Here is a 21,292-nt window from a genome sequence, read left to right as displayed (position 1 = left end):
TCATTGACCCACCGCAGGATACATAGCGGTAGAAAAAAGCCTGGAGTTGACTGTTCTGCGTTCTGCCTCGGCTAGCATGACTCTGCACATTTTCTGTCATCTAGCATATTTGTCATAATGCCAAGGAAACGATAAAGTAAAACAAGGATTGTGTGATATGATCCAGTGCCTTGAGATTAGCCCCAGTTTCTGAGTAAACTAACATTACACTCTTGAAAAGAGTTGGAAAAAAAAGAGGCCTGTCTCACGTTTGACTGTAATACTTACCTACTCCTAATTACTACTTTTTGTGATTTAGCTGACTTTTTTGCAAGGTGACTTGATTATCAGGGATTTGAGTTAGGGAACAAAATCTCTTAAAGATGCAGCCCGAATGTGGTATGCACAGAAATCTTTATGATTGAGATATAGGGTGACAAATGCATTTCTGTGGGGGGTTGGAGGCTCATCATAGCTCTTGGCCCTCTTCATAACACTTGAATCTGATTTCGTAATAAAATTAACCATGACAGACCTTTGTCATATGTCATATTTGTGGCCTGTGTCAAGTAGCCTCCTAATGAGTGCGATATTAGGAGCTTTGTTAGGCCACACTTCAATGTTAACTTGGTAATGTTTCTTGTCAAATCCTTGCTTTTCCATGGAATGGAAAATAGGTCAAACAAATTGAAGCATAACGCTATAAAATTGGTTATCAGTTCTGGGATGAAGTTGTTGGTTTTTTTTTAATGTAAACTCATGCAAGCCCAAACTATCACGGTGCTTTAAAAATCACAGAGACCCTCAGGGGTTTCTGCAGGTTCCTGGTGGTTTCATATTGAAAAATATTATATTTCGGTATTTGTTGACCCATGACCAATTCTAGATGCGTTTGATGGTTTTCAGAAAAGATTTTAAACCCCTTAAACTCCCAGTTTATTATTCTGGTAATCATTTGAAAGCATATTACTCTAAACTATACCACTAATCATTTCGGAGTAACTACCAAGATATCCAGTTACAAAGGTGAGGAGTGTCTGAGCAATTTTGATGGGTCTGACTTGTTTCAGATGTTAAAGTTGTCCTATGGAATTCATGTAGTGTCCGATTCCGGCTGATTGAACCCCCTAAAATATTGGCTTAGAATTCAGTTATCAATTATCAATCAACTATGAATAGTACAGTTGTATCTACAATCTACTACAGATAAAGTTAAAGGAAAGCAGTAGTGATTTTGTCTACACACTCATCCCTTTGTGCTGTGTCACAGTGATAGAATGAGAGGAAACCAGTGTTAGCTCATTTGTCATCCAAGTTAGTTATGACTCTTTATACAGTACATAGCCACACCTTTAGGATCTTTGTGGCTCTTACTTCCTCTTGCTTGGTGATTTTACATGCTCGAAGAGGTGCTCTCTTAAGATTTGGTCACTCGGCCTCTTGCAGGAAGTCCTGTGTGTTTATTTAGTGAGCATTCCTTCATCTGTCTACGCGTAACCTCATTTCAGCAGGAGTTTAGACCACATTTTGGGCACTGTCGCTGAATTTCGGTGATTCTCTGACCACACATGAAGTAAGAGAAGCTGTCATTTGCACATTTCGTCCCTCCTTTCTCATCCTCTGTCTTGCATTGCTTTGTCTGTCCATCTTGTTGCCATGGGCACGGCATTGAGGGCACTGATAAGAGGGGTCTGGAAACAAAGAGTGTATATTAAAACACAGCTGCCTGCTTTCATTCAAATAAACCAAGTTCAAGGGTTAACTGCTTCAAACACAGGAACACACAAATTATTCGTGAGTAAATTGCAATCTATAATGTTAGAGACAAGGCCTGTGTGGTGTTTTCAGAGTTTCAATGGCTTTATAACAAACACAAAGCATTCAGTTGGATTGCTTGAAATTGGGTTTAGAGTGGAAAGAAATGGTAAAAGAAGGCATAATATGAACAAAAAGCAACTGTCGTTCTTACGCACAAGTTACCATATACAGATTACCAAGGGTTCCTTTACATCTCTCTATAATCATTTATTATACAACAGAAAAGGTATTCTCATTGGTCAGAAGGTATTGATTAATTTGCTCTGACAGTAAACAGCAACTATTTCAACTACAAATTACAGGTTTATATTAATACTTATTGTTTCTATAGAGGCTGGTGATGATTATGGCTGTTATAACAAGTCATAACAGACTAACTTGTTTCATAGATGTTTCACAATATAACTAGTATTCTGCATCATATTGAAATATCAACACAACCCTCATGTCTAATCACAAGGCAGACGCTTTCACTTTCAGCTCCTGACCACATCCTCATCTGGGCAATAAGAAATCACACGACCACCACACACCAAGAATAGCACCCGCAGGACTTTGGTACTTTCTGGGACCAAGTCAGATTTAATGTAATGATGACAAAGGGAAAAATCTCATTCAAGGGATTACACTATACAGCTTCAGATGTATGACTGAAGACTTGTCCTACTTATCTGACAGATGTACAATTTTAAGACTTATCCTACTTGCACAGCAGCACTGAACTGGCTGTGTGTGTGTGTGTGTTTATGGACTACATGTAATCTAGTTACTAAAATGCCTACTTGTAATCAGAGAGGGATACATTTTAAATCCTGCCTAATCAGATTACAGTTCGCTTTATTATTGATTGTTTAATTGACATCAGTGAAAAACAGTTTACGGGTTTGTCATTAGGATGTAGTAGGTATAACTGAGATGCTGTGATGGAACAGCGATCCTAACACGCATCATCATTATCTATTCCTTCCAGGCCACCATTTTCACCTGCTGTGGTGCTTCTGTTTAAAACCCACTCTGGCCTCCTTGTGGTTCTCCCAGCTCTCTCTTGCATCTCAGCACAGACAGGCCTGGACTCATCCATGCGTTTCTCACACACAGAGACATGAAACTGATTAGTCACAATCCCATATGGCTGATTAAACCTCAAGCAATTAATAGCTAGATAACGCATCACTTCAGATTTTGCGTTTTTACAACCTATACGGCAGCTTAACTCGTTTTACTGAAGTCTTTTAACCACAGTAGTGGTTAATGTTTCATATGAATGAAAACAATTAGAGCTTTACAAATTTGCAGTTTTTCATACGTATTTCGTATGGAAGAATTTTTTTTTACAATCAAAAATTCATTAGTTTTGCTGTCCCTTTTATCTACGTTAGACCAATGTTATTGTGGAGAGGTGTGAATTGTTTGACCAGCAGCAGGCTGATGCCCCTCCCTTTCCCATCACCCTGCTTACCAGCAGCTAAATGCACAGTCATGATACTCTACACACAGAAACCCAACAGTGTCCTGACTCATCTTATAACAGACTTGTGGCGATAAAGTAATTAATTTGTTTATTCTGATTGAAAATGTCTGATAAGTCGATATAACGCCTGTGTAGCTACTGAAAAATGGACGAACAAATAAATATATAGTTTACGCTTTTTGAAATACCAACATTGGAAGCTTCAGATTGTGACCTTCAGAAATATTATTGTAGAGTATTATTGTAGCTTTATTACATCTTAATTGTTCAAAGCCAACCTGAATATCGCTACTGAAACACGCTACAAAAATACACTACAAATATCTATAATATTTTCTCTATGCATTGTGTTAAAGAAAGCAGATAATTTTTTCGACCATGAAAAGAATATGCTACGATTACTACTGTCGATTATTGTAGATTCAGTTTGTTTGATTTATTTAAGAACTAAAGTAACCTTATTTCATCTTTTCTTATTGATGTTATTCCTGAAATAAATAAAAAAAGTGAAATAATTTGTGTGATATGTGAGATATCTACTGCTGTGCATATTTTCTACTGTATTTATATATTTTGTTATGAATTATTGTTTGAATCAGTAGAAACAGGAATGATGATGATGATGGAGGCCTACATTGGAAATTTTACTACGAAAACCATGAACATTTAAATACATAAAATAAACACAGTTAAATATATCAGAATGAATTACTAAAAATGTAGGATAAAAAGTATTTGTTTTAAATATTTTTTTTAAAGAATAATTGTTATTAATATTAGTATTAGAGCGCCCCCTACAGGCACGTTCTGTTAAATTCTCGTAGAGCACCCAGCTTCTTTCCCCACCCGCATTCCGATAAAACTGCCGTTTTTACCGGGCGCGGGAGGCATGTCTTTTGTAATACAGGTGTGTAAAAAAATAAAGCGTCGCAGCTGATTGTTCCGCCATCTTGACAGAAACGTAAACATTCAGCTTCACTCGGTCTTCTCAGGAAACTAACTGCGGATCTATCCACAGCTCAATAAGACAGAAAACCCGTGTTTCCTGAACTTTGGTCAGCACATACATCTTGAAAAATGAGAGGTCGGATACTGAAACTGCCCCATAACTGCGTTTCATGAGCAGCAAAACAGGTAAGGTTGTCTACACCTAGCTAGCTGGAGTAGGATGCTAGCTGATCGAGTCACGATAATGTCAGCTTTTATTTTACACCTAACACTGATCAAACAGTTAATTGGAGGTGTTATGGAGAGCAATATTGCTGCATTCAGGTGTTTTTTTCTCCCAAGCAAACTGTTTGTTAGTTGCTAATGCTAGTTGTGTTTATGATTGTCAGGGAGCTCCCATGGCAACTGTGTGCACTCCATGTGCAGCTAGAATGTAGCACTGGTTTTTACAGAACAACGATTTAATACTAAAGTGCTTAAGACTTTGGTATGTGTTTTCTCTGTTTGGTACATGAGCATCCGTAGTGTTGGATAAACACCTGCGCTGTGGAATGTAAACAAACAGGGTTGAACATCTACAGTTTAGAGACGACTGAACCCCCTTAGAAGAGATTGAGCAGCTTTTAGAGCTGGATGAATACCACTGGAGACAGATTAACTACTTTTGAGAAAGGCGAACACCTGCAGGGTCAGATCGACACCTTTGTAGTTGGACAAACACCTTTAGAGACTGGAGTCATATCAAACACCTGTAGTGCCAGATGAACACCTTTAGATTCAGATAAACACCTGCAGTGCCAGATGAACACCTTTAGATTCAGATAAACACCTGCAGTGCCAGATAAACATCTTTAGAGTTGAATAAACACCTGCAGTGCTAGATGTGCAGCTTTTAGAGTGAATGAACATCTGCCTTGTTGGACGAACTCATTTAGAGTCAGATGACATCTTTTGGAATTGGATGAACACCGTCAGAGGCAGCTGAACAACTTTAGGGGCAGATCAACACCTGCAGGTTAAGACGAACACATTTCTCGAGTTCTACAAGAACCTTTTAGACTCTGATTAATGGCAGCAGTATCGGATGAAAAGCCTTTAGAGACAGACGAACACGTTTAGAGCCACTGGGCATCTTTAGAGTCGGACGAACACCTACAGTGTTGAATAAATGCCTGCGGGGTTAAATGAACACCTGTGGTGTTGGATGAAGACATACAGTTCACATAGGTTCAGAAGAATACACAAAATTGCAATTGTGATGCATGGTGTGGAAACGTCTATTTTTGAAATATTGTGATAAGATTTTTGTTGTTTTTTTTTTGTCCAGGGATGGATGACGTGGGAGGGGCTGCATGTGGAGACTGAGGCAGAGACAAAGCGGAAATGGACCAGGACTATGAGAGACGCCTACTCAGGCAGATCAACCATCAGAACCTGCCCGATGGTCACATGTCCAAGGTAAGGAGTATAATTTTCTTGAGTCAGCTTCATACTATGAAGGAAATCATGTCTCTGCAGATGTTTTTTTTTTTTTATATGTATGTGTGTGTATATATATGATGTGTGTGTATATGTATATATGTGTGTGTGTGTGTGTATATATATATATATATATATATATATATATATATATATATATATATATATATATATATATAAAATGTACACACACACACACATATTTCTTTCCCCTTGCAGTCCGGCTTTGCCGCATGCAGTCCAGTCAGTGTTAATTCAGGCGACAGATTCATCCCCACACGCGCAGGAAGCAACTGGAGCATCAACTTCCATTACGCCAATGCAAGTCACGTTCATTATTTGAGCCTTCATTTTCCCCTCAAAATGTCACCTCGCTTAGTTATTTATTGATTTTGCAGGAAAACTGTTGGTCTCCTAACCAGAATCAGCGCTCGAAGGACGCCAGTGCAGACTCTGGAAAGGGTAAAGTTTGTCTTTTTGTGTTTGAGTATACGTCCTCCTTTGGACCTTTACTGTGCTTCGAATGTGATATGTTGCTCGGTAAAACCTGTAGCGCAATTAAGCATTTGTTAAAACGAGTATAGATGTGCATTATATGCAGGTATCGCGGTCTCTAATCCGTATATCTGTACAGACGCAGTGGCTTATGCTGCTCTGCTGCGGAACGAGCTCCTGGGAGCGGGCATCGAGACCGTACCTGACCCTCACACAGACGACCGACGGCACGCCATCCTCTCCCAGGACATACACAGCCTCTTCAGGGTGAGTCTCTCCCAGAGCAAACATGCATTTATCACTCTGCTCATGCTGTAGGCAAAGGTAGCATGATTTCCTTTTTTTTTTGCGTCTCTTCTAGTACACAACTCACACAAAGAGAGTGCCTTTTGACAGTGGCAATGAAATCTCTCCGTATTCCCTCTCACCCCTCAGCAACAAAAGGTAGCCAGAGGCATGTTCCTCATTTCCTCTCACATATTTGCTTTACGTGTCCATATGGGGCCCAGTGTTGAGTGTGTGTGTGTCTCTTTAGTCACAAGCTGTTGCGGTCACCACGAAAGCCAGCACGAAAGATCTCCAAAATCCCCTTCAAAGTTCTGGATGCACCGGAGCTGCAGGATGACTTCTACCTTAACCTGGTACACACATGTATTTTATATTATTAACGATTATATTCTGTTACAATTCTTATTTTTAAGGAAGTAGAATAATACAGTAACTTAAAAACAGGCAGTACACTGCAATATACTTGCAGTGTGATTCAGAATTACACAAACAGTTTTAAGAGAAAAAAACGGAGGATCATTGTGACAGGTATAGAGGCCACGCCTACTCCACTGAGACTGACAGGTTTAGAGGCGACACCTACTCCACTGAGACTGACAGGTTTAGAGGCCACGCCTACTTCACTGAGACAGACAGGTTTAGAGGCCACGCCTACTTCACTGAGACAGACAGATTTAGAAGCCACACAGCCTTCACTGAGACCAGCAAACATAAAGACAACCCCTCCTTTACTGAATAGAGACTGACAGGTTTAGAAGCCACACCTCCTTCAATTAGACTTATAAACATAAAGGTCATGCCTCCTTTACTGGGACTGACAGATTTAATGGCCACGCCTCCTTTACTGGGCCTGACAGGTATAGAGACCACACCTCAGTCACTAAGACTGACAGTTTCAGAGGCCACACCCTCACAGCCGTTTTATGTGACATCTGCAATACTGAATGTTCCCCAACAGCGTTTCCACCTATAACTCTAACGCCTTCTGTGGTGTTAACAGGTAGACTGGTCAGCTGGAAACCTGCTCAGTGTCGGTCTTGGTGCTTGCGTGTACTTGTGGAGTGCTTGTACCAGTCAGGTGCGTAAAGGAATGTTGTAGCAAATCATTTTTGGTCTGCTGATTCATCAGCGTAGTGGTTATTATGTGTAGTTTTTGTTCACAGGTGACAAGGTTATGTGATTTGTCAGTAGATGGAGACTCTGTGACTTCAGTCTGCTGGAACGAGAGGGTGAGTTCAGAGTTCTTTATTTTTTTTTTATTAGGGGGAATCTCCTTATGACTCCAAAAGTTTTGACATTAAACATTACTACTTAATGAATCCTTTAAAAGAATATAACTTGGAAAGAAGTAGCATTTGGCATGTTATAATCCAAACATCCTAAAATATGATGTAGCTGTGTCATATTTTACAACCGTTACTGCTTATGTTGCATCATAGGGAAGCTTGGTTGCTGTAGGAACCCACAAAGGCTTTGTGCAGATATGGGACGCAGCCGGAGGGAGGAAGTTAACCAGCCTGGAAGGACATTCGGCTCGTGTCGGTTCGTATTAATGCTTCCCTTTGATCGGATGAGTTAGGGTTAGGCTTAAAAAAAAAAAAAAAGTATCCGTGCAAATTTTATCTATCAATTTGGAACGTAACGTAATAACAGGTTTGCGTCTCAGGAGCGTTAGCGTGGAACGGCGAGCAGCTGTCGTCGGGCAGCAGGGACAGGGTGATCCTGCAGAGGGATGTCCGCGCGCCGCCTGCTGCCGAGAGGAGACTGCAGGGCCACAGACAGGAAGTCTGCGGCCTCAAGTGGTCCCCTGACCACCAGCATCTCGCCTCTGGAGGCAACGACAACAAGGTGAGGACGCGGTGCAAACGAGGAGGAGGATAAGTCATGCTGATGACGTTCTAACAGATTGCTTTGTGTAGCTGCTGGTGTGGAACAGCTCGAGCCTGGTGCCCGTGCAGCAGTACAGTGAGCATTTAGCAGCGGTGAAGGCCATTGCCTGGTCGCCCCATCAGCACGGCCTGCTGGCGTCCGGAGGAGGCACAGCCGACCGCTGCCTGCGCTTCTGGAACACACTCACTGGACAGGCGCTACAGAGCACAGACACCGGCTCACAGGTCTGCAACCTGGCCTGGTCCAAACATGCCAATGAGCTGGTGAGAGAACACGCACACGTAGAGAGTAGCGAGTGGTTTAGGACATAGCGAGAGGACTTACACACACCCTGCCGGTGTCTTTCAGGTCAGCACGCACGGCTACTCGCAAAACCAGATCCTGGTGTGGAAATATCCGTCACTCACGCAGGTGGCCAAACTGACCGGACACTCGTACCGTGTGCTCTACTTGGTGAGCGGGAACTGTGTTTGATCACGTGATTGAATTAAATTCCTTTACAGAATTCTAACTGTGTGTGTGTGTGTGTGTGTGTGTGTGTGTGTCTTCACCAGGCTGTGTCTCCAGACGGCGAGGCTATAGTGACAGGTGCAGGAGACGAGACGCTCAGGTTCTGGAACGTCTTCAGCAAAACACGCTGCACCAAGGTTAGACACACACATCCACACAAAGTAGAAAAACTATATATTGCCATCAATACAAAATCTAGATCCCTCTGCTTAAAAATAGTTTCAGAATGCCTTTACAATTTACACGCACCTACGTTTTCCACGTTCGCACAACTGATTTCCTGACGTTTCTCACGCTGCACTGCATTATGGGTAAAACTCAAATGACTGACGTTCTTGTCCTGCTGTTTTAGGAATCCAAGTCGGTGCTGAATCTGTTCACCAGGATACGGTAGCGTCCGAGGCTGGAGGAGGACCTGCAACTTTTCACACGGAAACCCAATGTCTCTTCCTCCTCTCCACACTCCTCCCAGTGTCTTATCTTCGTTAAACCACCCCCCCCCCAAACCCCCCACACCACCACCCACGGACGAATGAGTCTTGTTTTGTTATCGTCCCGATGACTTTCTTATTACTTGTATCACGTGAAAGTGAAAGTGCAAAAGGACATGGTGTAATGTAAAGCAGAGAGAAAACGGTTTATCTACACGGCTGTCGTAATGGCCGCCGGCCCATTATGCTACAGATAGAACCGTACAGAAATAAACACACTACTGCAGGATCTCTGTTAGTGGTTTATGAAAACTTTGTTTGTTTTGGTTTTTTTCCCCCCATTATTCAGCGTCGAGATGAATTAGAACGAGCACTTTAAATATAAACACTGAAGCAACACCTTCTGACCCATCGGAATGGAGAATTCCGATATAAAATAGTAACAAAGTGTAACACCTGAGTGCAAACTCTGTAATCAGCGACACCAGGGAGAAGAACCTGGGACCATGTCGATGGCTTTGTGAAGGCAGCTGATGATAAAGTAGTGCACAGTTCTTGCTTAGATTGAACACACATTTAAAAAAAAAAACCCTATACAGTATAATATGAAAATAGTCCGAAAACCACGACCTTGTGATTTTAAAAGTCTGGAAAAAAGGCAAACACAGAGACCTCTGTGCGTTGGGTTTTTTTCCACAACCGTGATCTCTTCAGGTTTGATCGTGAAGTGTCCGTAAATACTTGGATGTTCAGTAATCCGCAGTGTCCTCCGTTCCCTGTAGACCCCGACACGACAGGGAAAACTCCTTCACGATGTCCCTCATCTTTCGCTTACTCACTTGTTCCCTGAGGAGGAGGAGGAAAAACAGCTGTGAGCTTTGATACCAGTCCCTAAATGCCATATTTCTTGTTGCTATAAATTTCATTTCTTTGTCATCCTCATTTGCATGGCACTTTTTTTTTAATCCAAAGGTTTTTTTGGGGATTGAGTATCTCACACCAAGGACTCGACAGTAGCAGCTATCCCCACCCCCTGAGAGACACTATTTCTACCTTGTACTGGGGTGCACAAACTTTTGTACGTCTGAAAAGACTTTCAATCCAACCTGACCATGAATCTTAGCTGTTAAGCGGGATGTGAACTCGAAACCTTCTTCTATCACCGACAAGGGCCAGTGTCATTGCTAAAGCTTCTTCATCCTTTAGTTGAGTTGTTAAGGTTCTGTAATAGTGACTGAAAGGTCATTAGTTCAAATCCCAGATATAAGACGAGGCCAGAGTATGTGAGCTGTTGCCTATTTCACCTGAGGATCTGCTGGCAGAAACACTCTTTGCGCTCCGGAGTGAGTAAGGGGAAGAAGGTGAAGACGTCAGGCTGCAGGGCGTCTCTCAACCGAGTCGCCAGCAAGCTGGGACAGTGGAGACTGATGGAGAACAGAACCTCGGCCAGGTGCTCCTGCAGGCCCCGGGGAGCCTGGATACCAATAGCCTACGCGCGCACACACACACACACACACGAACACTCACACTACTACTATAATGTAAGTGAGAACAGGAATGAACCTGTTTTCAGATGTTCTGCAACACTAAAACATAACTAAATATAGCTATAAACACTTAAAAGGTGAACATGTTTTACACATTTGTTAATAAATAAATAAATAATTGTACTCCTCAGTAATTCGCTGCTGTACATGAGGAATAAAACACTTCAGGGTGTGCTCGAAAAATAACTCGACTCGGTTTATTGGTGGTAACAGTAACTCCAGGTTATCACTGATTATTTTCCTGGAACGGCACTCACCCAAGTGTTTTATTCTTTATATATTAAAGCGAGCGACGTGCCTGACCTCCAGCAGGGTCTGAAGAAGCAGCAGGCCTTCCTCCTGCAGCACACCTCGGACGTCAGGGACGTCCTCGCAGCGAGACATCAGCTCTGTCTGAACGCAATTTGATATGATTAAAAAAAATAACATAGAAGATGATAACAGGTACCAGATTGAGGCAACGGGCTTCTCCCGGGAACAGATCGGTGTTTCGGTGCAATCGAGGAAAAAAAAAGCAGCACAACTTACAAACAGCACGCAAGTGGACTTCAGAGTGGGCGTCTCGGGAAATCTGAGAGCTAAAATCCCTGCAGGAGGAAGCAGGGGAAAGGAAATAAACAAAACAAACAACTCACCTGTGAGCTGTGAGGGATTTCGTTTATCTGAAACAGCGGGTGTTTGGGTATAAATGCGCCACTTGAGGCTCTCACCACAGTAGAAGACCGCTCTGATATCAAGACCCTCGGAGCAATACAGATCTGCTTTCCTTTTCAAAACCTGTAAAACCAGCAGGAAACATTTGAAAAAGAACTACATCAAACATCGTTGTACATCATATGTCAGTGGCAAAGGTTCTGGGTTTTTTAAAATTTTTTTTTAATGCAAACGTGAAGCAAAGACCAGAGTAAAGAGAGAAAAAAAAAATCACCGACCTGTGCATGAAGCTTCATAAACGACTCGACCACGTCAGGATGGTCTCTTGCACCTGCAACATCACACAGTGATGACTGTAGTAGCGAGTATTGACGCTCGGCATACTTCGCGTGAGATGATTATATACAACCCCAATTCCAAAAAAGTTGGGATGCTGTGTAAAATGTCAATAAAAACAGAATGCGATGATTTGCAGATCTGATAAACCCATATGTTATTCACAATAGAACATAGAAAACATATCAAATGTTTAAATTGAGGAAATGTACCGTTTTAAGAAAAAAAAAGAAGGTAATTTTGAATTCGATGGCCACAACACGTCTCAAAAAAGTTGGGACGGGGCAACAAAAGGCTGGAAAAGTAAGTGTTAACTAAAAAGAAACAGCTGGAGGAACATTTTGCAACTAATTAGGTTCATTGGCAACAGGTCAGTAAGATGATTGGGTATAAAAAATTTTTTTTTAAGAATATCTTAGAGAGGTAGAGTCTTTCAGAATTAAAGATGGGATGGAATCTGGATGGAAACATATGTTGCTTTAAACCTGCATATACCTTTCAGCAATTTAAAAATATTTTTCTATGTTTTATTGTGAATAACATATGGGTTTATTGCATTGTTTTTATTGACATTTATTTACATTTTATACAGTGTTCCAACTTTTTTGGAATTGGGTTGTATTAGAATCAGCCCCGAAGATGGCAAAAAAACCCCGATCGAAATAAAAGGAGGAACAGCACTTTTCGTTAACGTTGGCGCACGACGCACGATGAAGAGGATCCCTTACCATGCTGAAAAACAGACACGGTGACGTTCGTGACAAGTTCCAGAACCGCAGCAATCGACGAGACGTGTTCCTTGTCGCAGTCAAATATCTGAAGCAACTACAAAACAGCGAAGAGAAAGTGTGGTTAGTGTGACGTGTTCGAGCAAAGCACAGCCAGAGCTGTTGAAATGCGCGTTCCTCCCCACACTGTTCCACCTGTCGTACGAGATCCAAAGCAGAGGCTTGCGGAAAGGCGCTGAACATCTGACTAATCAGCTCACAAAGCTGAGGTACGAGAGGAGCGAAATCGCCGCCGAGGGTCTTCAGCGATTTCTCGAAAACGGCACACGAGGCCTGTGGAAGAAGCGAAACGAGAAAGAGATGGAAGAACGAATACAGATTATGCTTACAGTTTCGGGGTACTTTTTTCTTTTACAAAAAACTATAGGCAGGTACGGTCGTTCACACTCGACTCACCTCCACCACTTCGGTGTCTTTCAGCCACTTGCTCAGGAGTGTCTGGATGAGAGGAAACACTTGCTGTAGCACGACTACTACCTGAAAAAAAAAAATCCAGAATGATTCATTTCCTAACCGCTAATCAGATATCAATAAACTTTATAATTATGCTTTATAACATTCCCAGGCTTCTTTTACCGGATTGCTGTGAGCAGCAAATCTGCAACCTTTAACCCCGTCTGGTCCTTCGCCGTGCGCGCTCAAGTCAAGAGTGGAGAACAGGCTGGAGATCAGGCCCAGAACATGAAGTGTGAAGCATTTAGTGGCAGGGCTGGGCTGCGAGATTATAGCACAAGACAAGAAAACACAACAAGTGTTAATTACGAGTGACCCCTAAGATAATCACTCGAGTTAATGTCGAGACATTTAAAACAACGTGCCGTACGACAGTGATTTGTAAGGAATAAAGCCGAGCTGTTATAGAAAAATAAGCAGAGTTACTCCTCCTACCTCAAAAGTTGATTATTTTCCCATAAATGAAACGAAATGATTCAGGCAGCTAACATGCAGCAGATTTTCTCATTAGAACACGTTATCTAGAATCAGATGCCTTTCGTAAGTAATAATATTACTGTTACAGGACCAAGCTGCATTCTCCGCTGAGTTTTACGTGATTTTTGTCGGTTTGGTCCGTACCACCTGATCAGCCAGCCTCTCCAGTTCCCGGATATGAGGCGAGAGCAGCGAGAGCAGTTTTTCCGGGATCTCCTCGTCCGGCATGGCTGAGAGTAAAAATCCCAGAGCCTGCATGAGCCACATGCTTTGAGGGCTCTGTAAGGGGGGAAATTATTATTATTTTTTTTAAATAATGCTCAATGATCAATCCCTAACATGGATGTAAAGAGCACTGGGTGTGATCTTGTGTGGGTGAGAGGAATTCTGACCTTGTGGATTTTCTTAACGAGTGCATCCTGGAAAAAAAAAGAAGAAAAAGACAAACACGTTTTCAGAGCTGTAATTCCAAAAAAAAGATAAGATCATTCTAAGTTTTCATCATACGTCACCTGGTACCAAGCGGTTCAGTGTCTTTCATTCATTATTCATTTTGCTTCATTACTCTTTTTTTGAGATTCCTTTCATTCTTGTTCGCATCTTCTTTAATCTTTATGTTATTAGAAAACAATTTAAAAAATAAAAGCGGTGGCTCTCAACGGATATATAGTTCTCAATGTCTTAAAGCTTAAACGGGGTTCTACTAGTAGGGAAGAAAGACAGTGAAGGATTTTTTTTTTTCGTGTACCTGTGAGGATGCCAGGATGTCGTTGGCATGTGGGTAAAGGTGATGCTTGCATTCGCGGCAGATTCTCTTCAGCGCTGAGACAGCTGGTACGGAGAGGTCAGCGTCTGACAGGGCAGGCAGGACGATGCACAGGACGGACGGCACCATGACTGGGTGATCGGCCAACCATTCGGCCAGAGAGCCTAACAAACACAGACGAAAGCTCTGCGTATACTGTACTGTGTGTACAAAATACATACGAAACTGTAAGGATATGATACGATAAGACATTTTTCGACACATGCCTAACGTGGATATTTTCACACATCCTGGTTCGCGTGTCTGCTGTACTGTACCTAGCGTGAGCATGACGGTCTCTGCGAGCTGAACGCTGGTCACCGAGATGAGCGGAATGAGGCCGATCAGACCTGGAATCACGTCCGAGTAACCGACGTCCACCGTGTCGGCTATGGACTGGAAACCAAACAGCAGCGCCTCTATATCCTCCGTATAGAGAATAAAGTTGGTAAAGACGGATAGAACAAGGAAGTGATCACTAGATATATGATATATACGACAATATATAAATCATGGTATCAATTTCTACAGATATTAAACGTTTATCATCGAGATGCTGACCTGCCACGAGGAGGAGTGCGAGCGTGTCGCGTCGGTCAGCAGCACACCGAGTTTGTCATACAGTTTTCGCAACAGCTCAGGGCCCAGCAACTCATACAAGCACATCAGAGTGTCCGAGATATCGACTCTGCAACACGGCAAACACCGTTAGCTGCTACTCCAACACACCTTTAAGCGTTTACACCTTTTCTAAACAACGCTAGTTGTTCAAACATGTTTAACTGTAGATGTTGGTGACACAACTCTACATATTAGATTAGATCGTTTTAGTCAGTCAGGTTTTAAATACCTAGGTATCAACGTGACACGTTCTTTATCTAATCTTTTATCAGCTAACTTCACTCCCCTTATCTCAAAGGTTAAATCTAACATTCAGAGTTGGGGTAACTTACCCCTTTCTCTAATTGGCAGGATCAATGTCGTCAAAATGAATATATTACCGAAGTTTCTTTTCTTGTTCCAGCAACTGCCTCTTTCTCTGCCAAAATCATTCTTCGATTCATTGGATAAGATAATTAGTACATTTATTTGGGGAGGGAAGCCACCAAGGGTTAGTAAATCTTTATTGCAGAAATGTAGACTTAGTGGAGGACTTGCATTACCCAATTTTCAATTCTATTACTGGGCTGTGCACATTCATAAACTTTGCTACTGGGTTAAATCTCCTGGATCTTCTTGGTCTAAATTGGAACTATCTTCTTGTAGGGAATCCTCTTTACCTGCTTTGCTTTACTCCTCTTTACCTACAAAACTCTCCCTATACACTGATAATCTAGTTGTCCTCAACACACTTATGACTTGGTATCAATTTAGACGGCGCTTTAAATTTGTAGGTGCATCCTCTTTGGGTCCTTTAGTCAACAACCATCTATTTCCTCCATCGTGTTTGGACTCCACATTTTCAGTATGGTATGACAAGGGTATTAAACAAGTTAGAGATTTGTATGCCGATGGTGTGTTTGATAGCTTTGCCAATCTGGCATCCACTTATGACCTCCCTGTGACACATTTTTTTCGGTATTTTCAAATTCGGAATTTCGTTTCTAGATGTTTTCCTGATTTCCCCTCTGCGCCTCCTGAACAGGCTTGGGAAAGCTTGTTTTCAAACAATCCACATCAGAGAGGAACGATTTCTAGGATTTATGATTTTATTCTGGCACTAGGTAGTGAGTCGAGTAACAAAATTAGGAATGCGTGGGAAACGGAGTTAGGAGTACAGATAAGTGAGGAGTGTTGGGAACATGCTATAGGGAGGGTATAGTCTACCACTTCTTGTGCTCATCTTGGACTTATACAGTTCAAAGTTTTAAACAGAGTCCATCTGTCCAAGTCGAGACTTTCTGTGATGTATCCGGACGTAGAGGACAAGTGTGATAAATGCCATGGCTCTCCCTGCCATCTTGGCCATATGTTTTTCTTCTGCCCTGATCTCCATGGTTTTTGGTCTGTTTTTTTTACCATCATGTCCACAATTCTCAGGGTAGATTTAAAACCTTGCCCATTGATTGCTGTATTTGGGATTCCTGATGACTCAGTTCCATTGAGCTCGATACAAAAGGATGTTATTGCTTTCACATCCCTTATAGCAAGACATTCCCTACTGTTGCATTGGAAGTCTGCTAAATACCCATCTATCTCCCAGTGGCTAAAGGACGTGATGTTTTTTCTAAAACTCGAGAAAATAAGGTATACGATGAAGGGTTGTACGGACAAGTTTTTTTTTATAAATGGCATCCCTTTATCGTATACTTTATGGAGTTACAGACACTTCCCACTTAAATTTTTGTGCCTGTTGTTGGGTCTTACAATATCTATATAACCAGCGATAGTTATTGGGTAGCCGGGGGGGCGGGGGGCGGGTATTTTGTTTTCCTTTGTTAGTATAAAAAGAAAAAAAACCTGTGAATGTTTACTGCTGTGTGTTGCTCAATTTGTTTTTTTTCCTTCTCAATGGAATATTTGGGAAAGGGAGGGGAGGAGAGAAGAGAAAAGGTGATGTTCAGCAGACATGTTTGGTAGACGTGTCCAGCAGAAATGTTTAGTTCAGCAGAAATGTCCAGCAGAAATGTTTAGTTCAGCAGAAATGTTCAACAGAAATGTTTAGCAGAAATGTTCAGCAGAAATGTTTAGTTCAGCAGAAATGTCCAGCAGAAATGTTCAGCAGAAATGTTCAGCAGAAATGTTTAGTTCAGCAGAAATGTTCAACAGAAATGTTTAGCAGAAATGTTCAGCAGAAATGTTTAGTTCAGCAGAAATGTTCAACAGAAATGTCCAGCAGAAATGTTCAGCAGAAATGTTCAGCAGAAATGTTTAGTTCAGCAGAAATGTTCAGCAGAAATGTTCAGCAGAAATGTTTAGTTCGGCAGAAATGTACAGCAGAAATGTACAGCAGAAATGTTCAATAAAAATGAAACTAGAAAAAAAAAGAAGATTAAATCGTTTAAGAAAACTTCCTCCGGTTTGTTTGATCGTTTTGGTTACCTGTAGGTTCTGAATTGCTCCTTGTCGTCAGAAGACCATGAGGCGGCGTAGTCGTGCTGGTTGGGAAAGCGCGCTTTGTGCAGTAGAACATCGACCAGCTGGAAGTACACAGGTCTGTAGAGCTGCAGGTAAAATGTCTGCTTCTCAGTTTCCAGTGACATGATGTCGTCCTGTAAGAAAAGTTGCGGCGATCGCTATAAACTACTACAGAGATATAGACACTACCGATCAAAAGTTTAAACACACTAATTTCTTTCTTTATTTATTTTCCCCCCACAGTTTAGAATAATAATAAAGTCATCAAAACTCTGGAATAAAACAAATGTTACTATGGGAATTATGCTGTGATAAAAAAAAAAATCTAAATAATTTAGTATTTCAGCATCTTCAAAATAGACACTCTTTTTGCCTAGAATTTCCAGAAATGTATTCTTGGCGTTTTCTCGACTGATTTCTTGAGGAATCTCCCTGAGATGCTTTTTAAACAGTAAAAAGCAACTCCTTAAAGGAGTTCCCACCTACACTGGACACTTGGTTGCTTTTCGGAATATTTCGCTCTGAGTCGTCCGTTTAAAAAAAATTATTTTTTTGTAAATTGTTTTTCTAATGAAAGAAATGAATACCTCAGCACGATTATATTTTTAAACACGGATTTCAAAACATTTAATCATACACCTTCAGATCAAAAGGTTTTTAAGATCATGAGAAACATCTCAGTCAAGTGTCCACAAACTTTTGATCGGTAGTGTGTGTTCATATACAGTATGTTGACAGGTGTAACAGTTAACGTTAAGTACACAATGTAAAGGAAACATTTGAAAAGGTATTGACCAACAATAATGACTTCTGTTAAATGACTAACAGAAGATGTAAAGCTTTGAACGTATGGAGTTTATAGGCAGTCTAAAATCTGCCGATGTCCTTCCCTACCTGCAGCGTGTACCAGAATGCAAGTGTGAGCGAGCTGGAGGTCTCGTCCACCGGGTAGTGGCCAGGAATCGCAGTGCAGGACAGAATCATACCGACCAGAGCCTGGAAACCCTGCCAGTGTCCGATCTGTTCCAGCAATGTTCTGATGGCATGAAGAGAGAGAGAGACAGTGTCATAGTGTCATAATGTCTGCCACCTGACCTAACCCTAACCCTAACCCAACCTGCAGTGAGTTTCGCCGAGAGCGACGACGACGCGGCAGATCCCGTGAGACGTCTCCATGTCTCTGTCCTGTACAGCCCTCTTCAGCTGCTCCTGGAGCTCCAGAACACAGGGCAACATATTCACCAGGCTGTCCACAGACCTACATGCAAATCGGATATTTTGAATTCGACTGGCAAGAAGAGGGAAGTCTTTGGAAGAACTTGAGCCAAACACACAGTTACAAAGAAAAGCGCAATATTTATATGTGAAGTACATGGAATTTTATGTAGTTATAATAGGTTTTTGTATACTTGTACACGTACACAATTGATTGCCATTACACTGAACCTTTAAATAAAAAAAAATTATGGGTCCATTAAGTGAAAATTTGTCTTCTCAAAATTTGACTCTTTGGCCCTCACCTCTGCCAGTCAGGCACCGAGAGTGACCCGACGATGCTCTCCACAGCCGTGTCAAAAAGCTCAGGCACTTTAAGTAGCGCCAAGCTGTCCTGCAACACTCCTTCACTCTCACCCAAGTCGACACCAAGTGCGAGCCAGGACGGCAGACAGCGCAGAGCTCGCTCCTTCACGCTGCACGCCGAGTCTTCACAGCGCAGCAGCTCCCTCAGCAGTGGACACAACAAGGTCCACTCTTGCGCCAGGGTGGCCTGAATCCTGGCGCGAGTCCCTGGTGTGAACTTCCTGCTCTGGAGCTCCTCGGGCAACACGGTGAGCACCTCTAACAGGACTGGGCGCCGGCCATCTGCCTCGGCTGTGCCCTCCCCGCCCTGGAACGCCCTCAGGAGATCAGGCACGGCACTGGGCCAGGAATCGAGGAGCGTGTGGAGGATCAGAGACGCCAGGGCCACGCAGAGGCGCGTCAGCACCACCTTGGGGCCAAGGGCGAAGTGGCACAGGTGGGTGAGGAGCTGAGAGCGAAGAGACTCACGATGCTCGGAACTGAGCTCCTGCCAGTGGCTGGAGATCTTGTTGTGTAGCGTGCTCGCCCCAAAAAACTGGATCTCAGGCACCTGCTCAGGTCAAAATAACGTTCACAATTGCATATATGAAGATTTTTCAACTGAGAGAAAGATACATTGTGGTGTCCTTAAGCCACTCTTGACTGCTCAGTCATATACCGAAATTGGATTGACTTTTGTACCAACCTTGTCCGGGCTCAGCAGTGCCCAGCAGAAGTGCCACGCCTGCGGCGACGCTTGGGCCTGCGCCAGCCACTTTTGCGCCACGTTTTTCTGCAACATGTCCGGATCATAGTACAGCTGCTGAAGAGCCTGCGGGAGATACAGCAAAACAATTGGTCACACGCCATCTGTCCGAATTAGGATTGACAATTCAACCGCACTATATGACAAAAGAAATAACATTTCTTTCAATTGTGGCAAACCTCCAGCTCTGAGTGCCAACACCAGCTACACAACAGATGCTGGCAGTTATTATTAGTATCGCAGAGCTTTACTGAGATATCAAGTTACTTTTCTACACGCTAAGTCTCCTATATTGACCTCGGCTGTACACACTAAATAGCATGCACTAGATTAGACTGCACATTACATGTACAACTGTAATAATTTGTAAATATATATGTATTATTTTACTCTTAGACCACTCCATACAGTAGTATTTACTCATTGAATTATTGTCAAACTGAACAGTTGAGCCCAGAACAATTCACTTGCACAATACTCTATTTATTTATTATTACTACTACTACTATTATTATATAATTAATAGAGGTTAAATCTGAGTTTCAAAAGTAGTTTAATAAGTCCCAGTTTTCTCATAAAGAGTACTTCCTGCTTTACTTCTGTTTGACTAGCCCAATGCTCATTTATTTATTTGTTTGTTTGTTTATATTTTAACCTTGTGTAACATTGGGTTGACTTCGAAATTCACGCTTTCAAAAAGCATTTCTGTTTCAAACACTTTTAAACCGTATAATAAAAGACTGAACCACAATGAACTACATTCACTAAGTTAGCACCATGCTTACTCAATTCGAAAAGAAAAAAAAACACAAGTTAGCCACCGGCTAACCTTAACCGTTAATTTACGTTAAATGACAGTCGCTTATTATATGAGTACGGCTGCATTCAAAATGGCGCCGCTACACAAGTAGACTACGTAGGTCATAATAGAGAACGGCGTTGTGCGCACTTCGTAGTGCACTACGGATACTGTTCGGTGACATTTAGGACACAAGCGCTGTATTGGTAATTTTGACACTAGCTATTCAGGTAAAACGAGAAGTTATTTATAACAGAAGCCGATACAGGTTTATCAGATGTGTCAGGGTTAGACACTAGCAATATGTAATACTTATATAATAATTTGTCTTCAATTGAATTAAACTGAATAATGGATATCTCCTACCCTCTCTACTGCCTCCGCAGTAAACTCGGTGGAGTCTGAGGAAGCGGACATTATCCCCGGTTACAAAAATGTCCTGTAACAATATTTCACCGAAACAGCTTTCATAGTATGTCCCTCAACTGATTTACACACGCACAATGTGTGCAGAAAGGGTCACACTGTCTGTGTCCAGTCCTTCTGATTAATCTCAGTATAGTTCTAGCTATTGGGGTGTGTCCCAAATCGTGCCTAGTGCATTACTCCCTACACCGAGTGAGCACCAGTTCCCACCCACTTCAACAAGAGATTCAGTAAACAGTCTGAATGCATAATAAAAATGAGCTATTTTGCTAGCTCAAGACGGAAAACCCGAAA

The 21,292-nt window shown here is 42.0% G+C and overlaps 2 protein-coding genes across 6 annotated transcripts; one reads left to right on the top strand and one right to left on the bottom strand.

The window, feature by feature from the left end:
• The first annotated feature begins 4,191 nt into the window (after positions 1 to 4,191).
• On the top strand, positions 4,192 to 9,621 carry fzr1b (fizzy/cell division cycle 20 related 1b). The gene is made up of 15 exons (XM_053628473.1): positions 4,192 to 4,402; positions 5,544 to 5,674; positions 5,915 to 6,016; positions 6,094 to 6,157; positions 6,330 to 6,457; positions 6,552 to 6,634; positions 6,726 to 6,831; positions 7,479 to 7,556; positions 7,642 to 7,707; positions 7,918 to 8,020; positions 8,145 to 8,326; positions 8,398 to 8,631; positions 8,717 to 8,821; positions 8,923 to 9,015; positions 9,231 to 9,621. The coding sequence occupies exons 2-15, from the start codon at positions 5,600 to 5,602 to the stop codon at positions 9,270 to 9,272; spliced, it is 1,461 nt and encodes a 486-aa protein (XP_053484448.1). The 5' UTR covers positions 4,192 to 4,402; positions 5,544 to 5,599; the 3' UTR covers positions 9,273 to 9,621.
• On the bottom strand, positions 9,605 to 21,132 carry ipo13a (importin 13a). 5 transcript variants are annotated; one of them, XM_053628472.1, is made up of 21 exons: positions 20,939 to 21,132; positions 19,714 to 19,839; positions 18,968 to 19,578; positions 18,565 to 18,705; positions 18,342 to 18,483; positions 17,412 to 17,581; positions 14,931 to 15,057; positions 14,648 to 14,795; positions 14,313 to 14,494; positions 13,957 to 13,983; positions 13,709 to 13,843; positions 13,211 to 13,348; positions 13,031 to 13,111; positions 12,770 to 12,907; positions 12,575 to 12,671; positions 11,789 to 11,841; positions 11,567 to 11,633; positions 11,385 to 11,443; positions 11,160 to 11,249; positions 10,614 to 10,798; positions 9,605 to 10,155 (listed from the first exon to the last, which is right to left on the bottom strand). In XM_053628472.1, exons 1-21 carry the CDS (start codon positions 20,987 to 20,989, stop codon positions 10,059 to 10,061), a joined length of 2,865 nt encoding a protein of 954 aa, XP_053484447.1. In that variant the 5' UTR covers positions 20,990 to 21,132; the 3' UTR covers positions 9,605 to 10,058. The 5 variants fall into 5 exon arrangements, with proteins under 5 accessions (XP_053484447.1, XP_053484446.1, XP_053484445.1 ...); XM_053628471.1 differs by having other exon boundaries at positions 11,385 to 11,633; XM_053628470.1 differs by having other exon boundaries at positions 11,160 to 11,443.
• Between the last annotated feature and the right edge of the window lie 160 nt (positions 21,133 to 21,292).

Source organism: Ictalurus furcatus, chromosome 7 (assembly GCF_023375685.1).
Source record: "Ictalurus furcatus strain D&B chromosome 7, Billie_1.0, whole genome shotgun sequence".
NCBI classification, from domain to species: Eukaryota; Metazoa; Chordata; class Actinopteri; order Siluriformes; family Ictaluridae; genus Ictalurus; species Ictalurus furcatus.
The sequence above is the reverse complement of the archived record's forward strand: the minus strand, read 5'-3'. Positions and strand labels throughout refer to the sequence as shown.